Source organism: Dermochelys coriacea, chromosome 3, assembly GCF_009764565.3.
Source record: "Dermochelys coriacea isolate rDerCor1 chromosome 3, rDerCor1.pri.v4, whole genome shotgun sequence".
NCBI lineage: Eukaryota > Metazoa > Chordata > Testudines > Dermochelyidae > Dermochelys > Dermochelys coriacea.
Window position 1 is genome coordinate 207,763,745 of NC_050070.1, and position 15,925 is coordinate 207,779,669.

At 45.4% G+C, this 15,925-nt stretch overlaps 1 protein-coding gene across 1 annotated transcript in view; it reads left to right on the forward strand.

The window, feature by feature from the left end:
- LOC119853834 (two pore calcium channel protein 1-like) overlaps positions 1-15,533 on the forward strand; it is a 32,366-nt gene extending 16,833 nt beyond the window's left edge. Inside the window, exons 9-19 of the mRNA XM_038397342.2 lie at positions 2,986-3,187; positions 4,357-4,501; positions 6,428-6,613; positions 7,738-7,802; positions 8,426-8,513; positions 9,288-9,357; positions 10,043-10,262; positions 10,523-10,613; positions 11,343-11,456; positions 12,643-12,761; positions 14,413-15,533. Of these exons, the coding sequence (XP_038253270.1) occupies positions 2,986-3,187; positions 4,357-4,501; positions 6,428-6,613; positions 7,738-7,802; positions 8,426-8,513; positions 9,288-9,357; positions 10,043-10,262; positions 10,523-10,613; positions 11,343-11,456; positions 12,643-12,761; positions 14,413-14,558 (1,446 nt within the window). The 3' untranslated portion in view covers positions 14,559-15,533. The remainder of the gene's footprint in view (positions 1-2,985; positions 3,188-4,356; positions 4,502-6,427; positions 6,614-7,737; positions 7,803-8,425; positions 8,514-9,287; positions 9,358-10,042; positions 10,263-10,522; positions 10,614-11,342; positions 11,457-12,642; positions 12,762-14,412) is intronic.
- The last annotated feature ends 392 nt before the right edge of the window (positions 15,534-15,925 follow it).

Here is a 15,925-nt window from a genome sequence, read left to right on the forward strand (position 1 = left end):
TGTCACTTCACAGTTATACTATCACAGAGAGACCCTAAGGGATTAGGCTCAGTATAAACCTATGGAAACATGGGCCCTGCCCTGAAGATCTTACAGTCAAAGATCAGGTGGGGAGAAAAGAGAAGCTCTCTAGGCAGGGACTGTCTCCTTGTTCTGTGCCTGTCTGCCCAGCACCTAGTGCCATAGGGTTCTGGCCCTTGCCTGGGGCTCCTGGCTGCTACTGAAATAAAAATAAACTGCACAATACAGAATGATTTAATACAGATAGTGCCATGACCACCACTTGTGTTGATTTCTCACAGTAAATGTCCTGTGTATGTGCTCATCAGTAGATAGGGTGCAGTGATCTGTGCACTGTTCCTGTTAAACATTAGGGAAACTTCCCTTCTGGAATGACTGTACTTGGAAGACAGCTGCTATCCAGTAGCAACTCTACATAGTGTGTATTTGCTCTGTAACAGGGGTCGGCAACTTATGGCACGCATGCCAAACACGGCACATGAGCCGATTTTAACGGCAAGCTGCTCCCTGCCGGGTCCCAGCCACTGGCCCTGCTCAGCGTCCACTGCCAAACCCAGGCTGGGACCCTGGCAGGCAGCAGCATGCCATTAAAAATCCAGCCCGCTCTTCTCTACTCCCCCCCCCCAATGCGGGGGGCAGGATGAAGAAGCTTGGTCCTGCCTGCTGCATGGCAGGCAAGCTTCCCCCTCCCCTGCCTCTTCCCCTAGCGTGTTGGGTTCCTGCTCCTCCTCCTCTCCCTCCCTGCCACCGATCAGCTGGTGGCCCTTGTGGGGGAGTGGGAGAAGCAGAGCCACAGGGCTCTGGCTGCTCCAGGGAGGAGGCAGAGCAGAAGTGGGGATGGGGCCTTGGGGAAGGGGGGTGGAATCGGGGCATATCCCCTCCAGCTCCCTGCCATGAAACCGCTCTGGGCGGGGGGCTGGAAGCACCCCCCCCCCCCCCACACACACACACACACACACACACACAGACCTCTGCCCTGACCCCTGCATCCCCCCCACGACCCCAGCCCTGACTCCAGCCCCCCCACACCCCATGCCCTAACTCTTGCACCCCACACATTCTCACCCCCCACTGGGAGCTCCTGCACCCTTCGCACCAAATGGGAGCTGCCCAGGTAAGCACTCCATACCCAAACCTCCTGCCCCAACCCTGAGCCCCCTCCCTCATTTTAGCTCCTGGCCAGACCCTACATCCCAACCCCCAGCCTGCTCCTTCACCCCCAGCCCTGGGCTCAGTGCACTCCCACCCTCAGCTCAGTGCAGACAGAGAGGAAGAGAATGGGCTAGAACCAGGGAGAAGGTAGGTACCCACTCTGTGGGCAGGGCCGGGATCCCAGACTGGCAGCGGACTGAGCGGAGCTGGGACCTTGGCCAGCAGGAACTGGCGGACGGAACCCCAGGCCGGCAGGGGGTTGAGTGGCAGCGGGCTGAGCCGCCCAGCCCACCGCCAGTCTGGGGTCCCGGCCACCCACCCCACTCAGCCCGCTGCTGCTTTGTGCTTCTGGCTGCTGGCCCCTTTTCAGCCAGGGTCCCAGCCGCAGGCCCTGCTCAGCCCACTGCCAGCCTAGGTGGATGGAACCCCAGGCTGGCAGCGAGCTGAGCAGGCCAGCTGTGTAAGATCAGCATTTAAATTTAATTTTAAATGAAGCTGCTTAAACATTTTGAAAACCTTGTTTACTTTACATATGACAATAGTTTAGTTATATAATATATAGACTCATAGAGAAAGACCTTCTAAAAAAGTTAATGTATTACTGGCACGCGAAACCTTAAAGTGAATAAATGAAGACTCGGCACACCGCTTCTAAAAGGGTGCCAACCCCTGCTCTGTAACATACCTTTAAAGTGCTGACAGGAGGACAGAGCAGGGAGCGCTATATTCAGTAAGAGCAGCGTACATCTTCCCTCTTCCAGTTGCACCCACCAAATTTGGGGGTAACTGAGGACACTATAAGCATGTCTAGTGCTTGCAATTATAGGGCTAATGCTAGACGTTACAGTGAACTTTTCATAAATAGACGAACTTTTCTCTCTTATACGTGAGGTCTCCTGCCAAATGCACTAACAGGAGGCCACAAAAACCATCCCTGCATGCTGTCTGCTGGGCAGACTGCCTAGTGGAGGTAGGGCACAAAGTTGGCTACCTCTTCAGGAATTTGGGCAGGAGCTAGCTGTTGGCAGGATCATCTCCCATCTGGATACCACAGAAATCAGATGGGTAGCTGCAACTTTCCAAGTCCTCGCTTGTTAGTGTTGATGTGATGTCTAAATAGATTCCCTCTTCTCTTCTACTCCAACTTGAGGGCCTTCCAGTCCATGATGATAAAGCCCTTGTGACTCACCTCTCCCTGCTCTTCATTACAAACACCCTTTTCTCCCCGCCCCAATTGCACACTATCTTCCAAGGCCTAAAATAAGCCATCTAGATTTTTAATCTGCTAAGAGGTGTCCCATGGGAGCAAACTGTTGCAATGGATCCTAACTGGATATGTTGGGGAACTTTTTGATAGACTGAGCAGGAAATAGGGGCTAGTGACATCTCTGCAGTGGAGGAGAGGGCAGGACTTTCCTGGTAGCCTGCTGCATCTGCTTCACAACTGGCCAGATGGGTCACTCTGGACTATTAAAAAGAATAGGAGTGCTTGTGGCACCTTGGAGTATAAGATTATGCTCTAATAAATTTGTAGGTCTCTAAGGTGTCACAAGTACTCCTTTTCTTTTTGCAGATACAAACTAACACGGCTGCTACACTCTTCTCTGGCTGAATGTAGCGTTGTCAGCCGGGAACTTTTTTGCTCTTGGCTCATTTCCTATAGAGTCCTTCTTGGCAGTCTAGTATAGAAATTCAAGAACAAATCTGGTGTTCACAAATATCCCAAAACTACATTTAAGTTTAAAAATAAGTGGGAGATGGGAGAGAGCGAAACCCATCCTCCAGGTATCTGAAATCCATTGTCTCCTCCAGAATGAGATCCGCAAACTTGCGTACATGAAGCGTCACAAGATGGTTGAAGCCTTCAACATCCTAAAGGTCAAGGAGGGCACAGAGTCTGTTGTTAAAGAAGCCCTGTGGAAGCAACTCGTCAAACTAGTGGCCCCAGATATCAGCACTTCCCATCGAGAGCTCCTGTTGAGAGTATCCGACGAGGAACAAAAAGGTTATGTAGGTGAGTAGCAATAAACAAACACTTGTTGGGAAGGGGTTACTGAAGTAGGGGAGGACCTTTTTGTTTAAGCAGTGAGATCTGTATTTTCAATGTGCCATATGTAATCAACCTGAAGTGAATGTTGAAAATCTACCCATGTGGTCACTTGACTTTGTGTGATTTGGTGACACTGTCAACCAGGCATATCCTGCTAACCTCACTTATCTAAGCTTGTAGCACTCAGTTTCTGTTCACACATTCTTTCTACTTAATTCTAACACTTCGGCCACTTTTGTTCCCATGCACAGAGTGTCTTGGAGCCTTCATGACCTCAAATTAAACTCCTACATGATAAACGTGTCGGAGAATCTCCAAAGATGTTTGGCATTTAAAAAAAAAAAATTTCTCTTGCCATATAGATGAGGATTTCGCCATGGCTTTTAAGCTCATATAAATTGGATATAAATTGTCCTGCTGCCAGGCTGAGCCAGCCTCTGTGGCGCGGTTTAAGGAAATAACATGATGATTGGGGAAGTTTTCCTGCTGTGGGGTTTCTTGCACCTTTCTCTTGAGCATCTTGTTCACCTCACTTCTAGAGGCAGGGTTCTGGGAAAGATGGAGCTCTCCTCTGATGCAGTTTGGAAATTCCTATGCACTTTAAACCTGGTTTCAGATTTTCAGGCTCTATCTAGGAACAAGCCTCCAATGAGGACTACTAAAAAGCCAGAACTTATTTTTCAGCAAATTCCCCAGTTATTTCCTTTTTAAATAGAGAAATGTTACTTTCAACTACTTATGTTAATGAATGGTGATTACTTAACTGTGGATGTGTGACTTGACCACTACATGCTTACCTAAAGATTGGCCTTCTTGAGATGAGGTTTAAAGTTTGGCAAGTAAGGAGTGAAATGAGTCCTCTAGATGTAATTTTTTTCTTCTTTTTTTCTTCCAACAAGTCTCTTTACAACTTCATGCCACAGCTCCTTGCACAGGTTAAGAGGGTTCCTAGCTAGTATGGCTGAAGGAAGCTCCCCTTTTTGCCCATGTGGTCAAGTCCTGTGTGTTCTGTGTATTGCATATGGACAGAGTGAAGTACTGCTTTTTCACATAAGGACTGTATTTCTGCAAATATGAAATGCTGCCATTTATTATGCATGTAGGCTAATGGTCATCTTTCCTGTCCACTGCAGACAAAAAATCTTTTGTGCGTCTGGCAGACCTTCTGAATATCCAGGTGATTGCAATGAGGATACAAACCCACCCCCTAGAGCACTGGATGCCCCACGTGTATAACTCAGCAGTGAGCCTATTCATACGCAGCATGGTTCAACACAAGTAAGTCTGTCTCTGTCCTCACAATGAGCATCTCATAATGATGCTGCAAACCAGCATTTACCTCTGGACAAGTGTTCACCTGAATGGCAGGCTGGAAAATGCCAGCACTGCAAGGGGAACTCTACAAGTGGAATTTTTTTCAGAAGCACTCAGTCTGAGCCTAACTCTGCTCCCACTTGAGTCGGCGGGAGTTTGATCCTTAGCTTGAGCAGGAGCAGTTAGACCAATGCTGAATGCTACTGAAAAAATCCCCATCTTCAAGTTCCAGTCCCTCTAATTCAGTCGTACTATAAGCCTTGAATGATGTCACAAGTATTATCAGCTTGTAGTTCTGCATCAGCTTGTATGTTCTGGCTTGAAAATACAGTCTTGCTCAAAAGAAGTCTGAATTCAGGTATGAAAACATATAATAACCAGCAGTCTCTGTTGTAAAGTGATGTTACACTCAGTTTCACCCACCCCTATTAAGTTGGAATCAAGAGCTAATTTAGGGATCAGTCTGTTTAATTTTCTCCAATTCCTTTCTACTCTTCTGGGCAGTCTCACATCTATTTATGAGCACTGCTTGATTTGATGCAGACTGAACTTCTAGCTCTGTGTTTGATCTTGTCAACTGAGTATACACATTTGCAGTAACTGGCTTCTCAAATGTAAAATTAAATTACATCAACTCTCCTAAATTCTCCATCGGGGAAAAGGCTGTTTAAACCGAAACACTGGCTGATGTATGGCAAAGCTGGTTTTGTAACTGGGTAATGGGGATGTGGATGGGAGGGTTGTGAGGCTTTCTAGGGGCATCCAGAACTGTATGTCCCTTTGTTAACTCTCTGCCTGAGCATCAACAGAATCTGCTGGTGCTAAACTCAGTGACAGCTCCCTGCCATTCCCAGTTTAACTGGCCGCAGAGATTCCTCGGGACTCTTCCAGGCCTAACTTTGCCTTGCAGGTTAGTCCTTTGTGCGTATCCGTTCTCAAACTCTGCAGAAGTGTCTCCCTGAAACATTGAGCCCCATCACTGGACACTCGCAAACTAGCAAGTCTGCTGTCTCTAAAGAGACCATGAACACACCAGCTTGCTTGATTTGACCAGGAATTCACACTCTGGTTAATATAGCAGCAGTGATTTGTGCTTATGATAAAACAAGAAGCTCATTAACGGAGAACTGAAAGGTGATGCTAAGCAAGACTAATGGACAGAAATGGTTACAAATAAGACAGAGGTATAACATTCTTCAAATCACTAAAACTTAACAGGCTACAATCCTTAACTAAGATAAAGTTATCTAAAATGCCCATTCAGCAGCACCCATCCGCATGGTAGGGGATCCACCTTTCATGGATACAAAGAATGCTGGACCCCTAAGTGATGGATAACAGAAACATCTTTTTGCTTGTCCTTGTATTCCCCAAAGTTTGTCTCCAGTGTCGGGATGAATCACTGTGGTGCAGATGCCAGTATGTTCCCATGCTGATTTCACAATCTCCTATTAATTTGTTCTTCATGTTTTTATCTCTGATGCAAATGAACTGCCCATTGAACATGGTGATGCCAGAGACCGTTCCCATTAGAGATGGGGAGGTAACTGTTCTCCCTCTTGTCAAACAGAAAACCAGGTTTTCTTTTAGTTTGATCAGACTTTTTAAAGCATAATATCAACAAGCATCCATAATTCCTTATATAATGTTAATACATGTATTTCGCAATGATATTAATGACTAGTGTGCCACTGGCTTTCATTTGCTATCTTAAACAATGTTCAGAATGACACAACAGCGGGCCTCTCGGCCATTTGGCATTGAAGGGCTCTTAAGGTCACAGGTATCTTCTGAGGGATTATTTTATTTTTTTAAACCTTCATAGGCAGGAGCAAACAAACTCCTTCTTCTTTTTTTTTTTTTTTTTTTTTTTCCTCCCCCTTCTTGCAGGGGCTTTGTTTGGACTTATGATGTAATCATCCTAATAAATGCCCTATTCATTGCTTTGGATGAGGAAAACCCATTGATTTCCTATGCAGAGTGGGTTTTCCTTTCTTTATATATCATCGAGATCCTCTTGAAAGTGTACACTTATGAACCCAGGGCATTCTTTGCAAAGACCCAGTTCTGGAACTGGTAAGTAGGGTGCTGAGTTGTGGTGGTTGGGGGTAGAAGGGATATGTGAAGAATGTCTTGCAACTTTCTTCTCTTCGCAGCCAAAGAGACTTTATATGCAGCCTCTTACTAGAATTGGATTCTTCTTGTATAAACACCCAGTGCTAGACTGGTAAAGTTCATACTTGCATAACCAACATATAACTAAAGCTATTGCAAACATGAGATGGCAAGAGAAATGCTCTTAACTGAAACTGGAGTGCAGGATTAGAAGACTGGACTGGACTCTGGATACTCTTTTCATGAAAATATACATTCCTTTTCAAACAATTGGGTTTGTGCTGCTTTTTTAACACTACTGCAGGAAGGTCTGGAAGTGGGGTGATAGCTCTTGTATATATCCTCTTTGCCCTAAAAATATTTGGAATGTCGAGCCATGGCCATCACTGACTTGCTGGCACACCCATTGGGGCTTGTAGATAAGAATTTTTTAATCTTTAAAATGTGGTGTGGGATTTAAATACTTGTTAACAGAAACAACCGTTCGTTCCAACAGTCAATACAAAAATCCCCTCACCCCTCTCATTAGCTGAGTTCTTCTCCCCCATGATACTGGAACCCTACTAGGTCTCCAGTTGTCCAGAGACTTGTAGCACAGACTGGGCCTGAATTTCTATGGTAAACTAGAAAAGAACATTCTAGGTCTCCTTTATCCACTATAAATAACCGGGGGGGAACCATAAGCCATTTTTCCCCCCTTGCAGGTCATGTTTGCAAACCACATGTCCAATGTAGAAACTTCACTTAGTCCTGGATGGCTGTTTCAGTGCATGAAGTAACTCAAGGAGCCTTGACTAGGTCTGCTGTGCTAGGCAGACTGTACAGACTTGGAATAAAATACAGTCCCTGCCCCAAAGAGGTCACAGTCCAGCCACTTAGGGCCCAAACCTGCAAATGCTCCAGCACACAAATAGTTCCTCTGGCTCGGTAGGAATCCTTGTGTGCTTAACTTTAAGCACATGTTTAAATGTTTGCAGATTAAGGCCTTATATTGTGTCCATCACTATTAATATCTAAATGCCTGCACTGCACTTTGATGTGAACTAGACTCATCCGTGTAATAGAATTCTTTCCCTCAACACTAGGTTTGATACCTCCATCATTATTGCTGCTCTAGTAGCTACAATTCTCAACACTTCACTTAAATCAGGTAAGCACAGCATTACACTTTAAATCTTCTGTGGCATTAGCAGGCTGTTAATCTAAAAGTGCCTGAGAAATTATGTGGTGGGCTTTTTGTTTAAGCTTTATCTCCTAATATCACTCTCAACTCATGGTTTCAATTGAAAGTTATGAAGAATTCTGCACGTTTTGGGGGAGGGGGAAGTATAAAAAGATTTAAATAACAATCCATGGAAGAATGAATCCATAATCTGTGCCCTTTGCATAGGTAACCTTGTTTAGATTACAACATAGTTTGTGTTTGTTCCAAGTATCCATTTAAATTAAATATTACCTCTTTTATATAGGAGGGGCACAGAAACAAACCTCTTTATTTTATTTGGGGTTTGAAATACAAACCACCCATCCCTGTCAGAATCTGAAGTGTTGTTGTGTATGCAATTCCAGTAGGTCTTTGAGGATGATAGAAATAGAACCTTTTGTGATGCACAACCACCTCTGGGCTCTGTCTCATTCCACTATTGTACTGTGACTGATGGGGGACACTTTCTGTGCTTTGCCTAGTGATTGCATTAGCCTTTGTCTTAGGCAAACGGGGAAGCATTGGCGATCATGTGTACTAAAAGCTGCTGGTGCTGCTTTCTTCCTCAGCAAGTCAATACAACAGCCAGCAAGTGCTGGATATTGTCTTCATACTGAGAGTCCTCCGGCTCATTAGGATTGTGGATAGCATTCAAAGGTAAAGAATGTAATGGGGCTGTAGCCCTCTTCCACTGCACTGAGCTGATCTAGAGGCTGGCAGGGGACCGGGTCTCCCAGCCAGCTAACGTCTGCTCAGCTGAGAAGATCGAGGCCTTGGTGACACACAAGTGGTAGTGGTGTAGCTGGCTGCATCCACGCTGCTGCATGGCTTTACAAAGGGGCTTTGTTACCAGTGTAGTTATTCCCATATGGGAAGTAGAATAAGCTGTACTAGAATAAGGCACCTTTATCCTGGTATAAACTGCATCCTTGCTAAAGGATTTTACCACTATGTTGGTGACGCATCATCCCCTACCCAGCGTAGTTTGTACCAATGAAACTCAAGTGTAGACTAGGCTTAAGGGCCCCTAGCAGCCCTCTTCTCAAACAGGAATAAGCCCCACCACTCACTAAGACACCTAAGCGAGAGCCCACTAGAGCAGACCAAGCACTGCCCCTGTGAAATTGGAAAGCCACACAAGGCCGCCCAGGGGCGGGCAGGCAGGCAAGCAGACGGTGTTAAACAGGATCAAGCCTACGGCTCAGCCCTGTTCTGCATTAATGTGGAACAGTGGCAGAGAAATGGCACCAACAACTAGCAGAGGCAAATGGGCCAGTGATCTCTCGGAGATCTGCCATCTCTTTTTCTCTCACACCCCTGCAAAACAAAATGGGGGACTCCATTGCTCAAAGAGGCACCAACTATCGGGAATTCCTGGAATATCTCTTTAAGTCTCTGGGCATGGGGCTCTCATGAATTGTCTTGTTCTAGATTCCGGGTCATCATGAATACGCTCATAAACATTGTGCCGACAATGCTGACCTTTGGTGGGCTGGCTCTGGTAAGCACCCTGGACACTAACTCTGAAGTGCAGCAGTTCCTGCTGTAGCATGACCTTGTTTTCCATAGAATTCTGATTTTTTTTTATGTTCAAAGAGGTGAACTATAAAGCTTCAGCACAGTCACTCTCTGGCCAGAATCAAGGCTGTATGGGTAGACCTAAATATTTTCAGGGTTATTTATGTGTAAAAAGCTATTTAACAGTCTGGTTCTCTCTAGGTGCCAGTTCAGGACTTTTTTTTTTTTTTCCTCCTCTCTGCTTGATGCTGCTGTCCTATGCAGAATCCTGAATTCTGATCTGGGCAAGTAACTGACATGGAAACTCTTGATTTCCCCCCCCCCCCCCCAAATCGCCTGATAAATTGGAAATACTCAATTCCATCAACTTAAATTCCAGTTCAGTATTCTTCTCCTTCTGTTCTTAGTTTACTTTTAAACCTTGCATGGAATCACTACTTCCTGGACTAAGTCTCTCTGTTATTCTTCTAGTACCAGCTGTCCTCAGTGTCTCAGAGAAGCCAGTTGGCTCAAGTGGCCAGAATCTGGGAGGTGTGTTGTGGAATGTGCATTGGGGAATTCAATGATGAAATCTTAGATGCTTCCGTACTCTGCTGGGTAAAGCTGTCATGTGACATTTCAATCTATGGGAATGGGTCTCTCTCTCTCTTCTCTTCCCCACCCCCCAGGTAGTATACTACATGTTTGCTATCATTGGCATGGAACTATTCCAGGGGAAAATCCAGTTCTTTTCCAGGAATTCCACTGCCCATCATGCCGTGGAGTGCGGAAACCCTGCTTTAAAAGATTCTCTGTTTGCTCGAGCCAAATACTGCAAGAACAACTTCAATGACATCACATCTTCATTTGTTGTTCTGATGGAGCTAACTGTTGTCAATCAGTGGCATGATATCCTTTCTGTATCTATAATACAGGGACCAATCCAGAGCCCACAGAAGTCAATGGAAAGATGCCCCACCCCACTGACTTCAATGAGGTCAAAATGGAGAAAGAAATGTGATCTTTAAAAACTTTACTGAAGGGAATTATGAGGAAGCGTCACCAAGGGAAGCTCAAATGTGTCTTCTCTTGTCATCAGCCTGACTTCTCAAGCAGGCTGTTCTCAGCAGGGAGAAGTTTCCTATCTGTCCTAGTCCTTAACTTTATACTTCTTGCCAATGGGTTTGCCCTGGTCACGCACCAGGCTGCCAAGCTATACTTCATTGCCTTCCACATTGTGGTGGTGATCATGATCATTAAGTAAGTTCAGTGACATTTCCATCTGTTTGGGGTGGAGAAGCATGGGGCTTAGAGCCGCAGCAGGCTGAAGGCCTGAGGTAATATGTTCACAGGGCTCTTCCTGCTTGGGCAGATGGAGCTCTGCTGTGTGCTTGGGTTGATACGCTTGGGCTCTGGGTTACAGTGGTTCCCCTGCAAACACCTCCTGCTGACAGATGCATGAAGAGGTACTGAGCCGGGGGACGCCTTATTGATATAAAGGGTGATTCTCCTCCTTAAGAAGATGGAACAGACTAGGCAGGAAGGAACACAGGATTCTGTGTTCCCCGTGGAGGAAGGATTGGGGATGCTTTAGAGGGGGGAGGGGCAACTAGCCCTTAGCAAGTCTCATGGACAACTGCGCTTACCTCTGTGAAGTGCTGCTTGGGGCTGGAATTTTAAAGAATAAGAATTAAACTGTGTCTAGCTGCAAATCTGACTCTCTGCCAGTTCCTCCATCCCTGTTCAGGGCCAGGCCATGAAGACATGTTGCAGGGGGCTTAGCCATTGTTATTTGCCGATCTGTTGCTCTGGGAACATTTCCACAGTATCTATACACTGACAGATTTGTACTGATGGGCCAGGAATTCCACAGTCTGCTACGGCAGAAATAGATTGATTAATGTGCTCTGCAAAAAAAAGCTCTGTATAATCCTGCCTTTAATTAATAACATGCCCAAATAGCATGTCTTTCCCCTCCCCCCCCTTCAGTATTCTCATAGCATTTATCCTAGAAGCTTTCTTTGTGGAGTACTCACTGGAAAAGAGTGAAGTAGAAACTGCCATTGAGAGGAAAATTCAAGAGCTGGGAGTAGGAATCCAAGAGTAAGTAAACTACAGGGGAAACATGGCACTTTGTGGGTGGGTCTCTCAACACATCCAGGTTTCAGAGTAGCAGCCGTGTTAGTCTGTATTCGCAAAAAGAAAAGGAGTACTTGTGGCACCTTAGAGACTAACAAATTTATTAGAGCATAAGCTTTCGTGAGCTACAGCTCAATGCATCCGATGAAGTGAGCTGTAGCTCACGAAAGCTTATGCTCTAATAAATTTGTTAGTCTCTAAGGTGCCACAAGTACTCCTTTTCAACACATCCAGTTATTGATGGACAGTGTAATCAGATTTTCCTTAGTGATGTGCAGTTGAGAAATACAAGAGTTCAGGCATCTGATCTAGGTTTCCAGAGTCTCCTGGGTGAGTTCAGTTCCATTTTATAGCCTCGCCACCATTGTCGTGATCAGATGCCTTAAAACAAGCTTACTCTCTTATGCATAGGATCTCTTGCCTATACTCCTCCGCTTTCTCTCACATTCCCCCTTCCTTCCTGCACACAGACACAGAGAGAGAGAGGGGGGCCTTTGGCAGAGAGGGGTGTTCAGGGAGCTACTTTAGTGAAATCAACAAAACTGCCTTGGGCTGCTCTAGACACTGTATTCAGAGACAGTCCAATTTCCCCTCGTTAGACCAGCTGAGTGGCTGCAGTGGACACCTGGACTCTGATTGAAAGGTGCTGTGTTAGTTCCTTTAAACCCTAACCTAGAACATGGCTTGGGCAGAGGAGTGAGCTCAGGCAGCTGACTTGGCCCATAAAGGGCTAACAGCTAAAATGAGACCCTCTCTGAACAGACATCTCTGCTAATTCCCAGTTGCAGGGTGGGAGGCAGACAGGCACATGCTCCTTGCTGTAAGAGGCCAGCATTTCACTGACCCTGCTGGAAGACTGTCAATAGCAGTTGTTGGTTTTATGTTTTAGAATGGGAAAAGGTTGCTGTCCCCTTTTCCGCTCCCTCTTGCCAGAGGTGTGGGGGTTCTGCTCCTGCATCGCAGGGTGTGCTTCATTGATTCTGAGCCATGCTCTGCTTTGAATGCAGAGGGGCTTTTGGGGGAGGGGCTACTGGGGCTCCAAGCCCCAGTAGCAAGAGTCTGGGAGAGCCAGTCCAATTCATGAACTTTATGGAGAGCACTGGAGTGCATTTTTAAGTGGCTTCATAGGGATATATATTTTTATTTAAAGGGAAGAACTAAGTGATGGCAAACTAATAGACAACATGGAAACCAACGAGAATGACCTTGGAGGGGAAGAAATAACCAAGAAAAAGTCTAAAGGGCTGATGTTTAAAATAGCTTCTAAAAGTAAGTCCATTCCCAAAGGCTCTTCTCTGGGGAACAAATCTACTGCTGAATTCTCTGCTTATCTGTCAGGTCTCTTGAGATAACACATATTCCAGGGTGATGAACTGCAGCTGGAAGACTCCCGGGGCTGGCAAACAGATTCTTACTAAATTGCTGTGAATTGGCATTAATCAACCCACAGCAATGAGTCAGTGAGTGCACCCTCACAGGCTATTGTGGTGTGTGTGTGTGTGTGTGTGTGTGTGTGTGTGTGTTAGGTGCAGTGTGCCTCTACCCAACTGAGCTCCTCTCCAAAAGTCTACTTGTGTGCAGTTGCCATTACAGGATGGCATGTTAACTTGACCATTTGGAAAAAAAAGCTTAGTGGGACTCTAGAAGCCATTCCTGGTGAGATGAGCTTTTCAAAACCTTAATTCTCTCCTGATCTCCCAAACACAGGTTTCCAATGAAATTCAGGTCCCGAAGGGTGGCAGGGGAAGCTGATAAGTGTAGCTGTCCGTGCAGCTAAAACCCACCTAGAGACTTCTTCTAAATCCCCTTTTAAACAGCAGGCTGGGACCAAGAAGTCTCTTTAGGAGTATTTCCAACCCTCACATCTTCTTGTCCATGAAGTATGATGGTCGCTGGCAGGGCTTAATTTTTTCCAGGGCTCTTGGCTTGGCCGTTCGTAGCCCCGGCACTGCTATGCTTGCCGTGTCAGTTACGAAAGTAAAAAAAAAAAAAAAAAAATTGCTTGAGCCCCCCAGCACCTCTTTCATCTGAGCACGCCACGTTTGTGATCAAATGTGGAACGATCAAGCCCAACAGCGAATCGGAATGCAGTTTGGGGCTTTTGGCATCCCCAGTCAGATTCTAATAGTGTTTATGCTGTTTTTATTGTAGCACTTTCTTTGTCAAGCTCCTGGGCTTTACAGCACAAGCTCATTGCCTGCAGGAGCTACTTACACAGGAACAGTCTTGGTTCAGCTTCTCCAGATGTTAGAAAGCCTCCTTGTTGCTGTTTTCTCCTTGTATCCACTTCACTTCTCTTTTATCCTGGCTGAGACTCTTTGGTAACTCTTTGCAACTCTTACTGCTTGGTTTAATCGTCATCCTTCTTCTCCAGAAACACTCTTCCTGTATCTTGGCTGTTTCCTATTGAGTCCAGTTGAAGCTCACTATAAGCCTGGATTTGCTGTTTAACGCACAAACTGATTGAAAGCCTGAGTCTAGGGGCCTCATATGGCGCTCCCTGCTTCTTCCTCAAGTACTCTAGCAAAACTGCTTCATTGGGGGGAAAAAAAAATCCCTTGAAAAGGCAGCAGTTAATGAAAACTGTTTGCTCTTTCCTTGTGGATTTGTTCAGGATGTTCAAATAGTTAGTGGACAAAGTGCTAGAAAATGTGTTGTAGGGACCAATCCTACAGAGGGAGGTTCTCGCATGTACATGGTTTTTTACAGTGGTAAATAACACATGCTGATTGAAATAGCTGCCTTTGTTTGCTGGGGAATGGGGATGTAAACCAGCAGGGTAGACACCTAAGTGACTTGTCACCCAAAGTGAGGAGCATATCACAAAATGACTTAGCCTTTGAGCATAAAGTAAATTTAAGGGACTGGCTAACTAGCCTAGGCCAGTATAGAAACCAATGTATTTTTTTTCTTTTCTCAGGGTACAGGACAGTTGATGCTTTGCTTCAGCGTATGTTTGAGGCAGAGATATTACCAGAAGATGATGGGCCATCAGTGGATGAAATCTTAAACCTCTCCCCTGCTGATGTTTACCCAAAGAATCCCACCTTTGACAGCGCTGCATAGTGTGGAGAACAGAAGGGAATAGAAGTGGAAATACTAGCTCTGTCTATTAATTCTTAAGAGATCTCTGCTCTGATTCCACTTCATACAACTTTGGCACTGTCATCTACAAGATCTTTAGAGTTTTAGAGCAAGTCTGCACGATGATGCTCTTCTGCACATTGGCCAGGTTATGTTTAAAGTGGCAGCACCCTGCGTCAGAGTGGTCAGTTTTACCAGGAGTAAAAGTCCACATGTAAATCAAAGAAAGTATTTTCTAAAGGGAAAGCTCACGGAGTTTGTATCTTAGATAGCTCAGTAAGAGATCATGCTACCTAAAACTATTGTAGCATTACATATACTATTTAAAAGTCTGACCTTGTTAAGGAGTATTTAGCTACTTGTAACTGGAAATCTTCTAGAACAGTGACTTTTTAGATGCATTACCAGTCAAGACTATATGGATAAATGTGTAAGCTAAAATTAAAAATGATACAAAAGCCATTTTGCAGTTTGGCACAAAGCTGCTCCTTAGTGTGCTATTTCACTAGCCCTTGCCATGACATGCTTTCAAAGGGTTAATTAACCATGGCAGCTAAGTGGGGGGTGGGCAGAGGTTGGCCAGTACCTTAACCTTTCTCAGCTGCTAATATTCCACAGCTGTGGGCAAATCCAAATAGCTTGAAATAGTGTTCTTCAGAGGAGTGTGTGCAGATGAGCCTCACTTGTTTTCTAGAGTCTCTGCTTTCATCAAAAAAGTTCTGGTTGCAAAGAAAGACATGTCATGGTCTTCAGACTTAACTGATGCAGAGATGTCTGCCTGAGTTTGCAAAGAACCTCAAACCATTGCTCACTAAAGCATGTGAGGAAGTATCCTGCTGTAAAGAACCACCCAATCTACTCTGAGTAAGCAAGCACTCACTTGGGATAAGCCTGTATCAACGCAGTGTTGTGAGAAGGAAGGTGTAGTTGGTTTCACTTTCATAGAGGGGCCACACAGCTTTCCAAGACTAGGGAAACTCTGCCCTAAGGGTGGAAGGAAACAAACAGGTTCTTCACCAGTTATTCTTGGGGGGAGTTGCCTGTGTACATTGATGCTTGTGGGATGGGGGAGGAGCTCACCATGAGCCAACTTCAGGTTCTGTTTAGCAATACACCATCTCTCTTTTCCACCCCCAAATGTTTGACACTGAGGTTACAAAAGGGATAGGTGCCCCCTCCAAACACCTGTTCCTCCTGCTAAATCACAAAGGTCTGACCCCAGAACAGTGGCTGAGGGCAAGGAGGGTGGGGAGTGAGACTGCACTGTGCCATGCTTTCACACTGCAGTTGTAAATGAAGGATGTTTATGCCTCTGCAGGTAGGGGCAGTAGAGCTCATTTGGGGAGGGG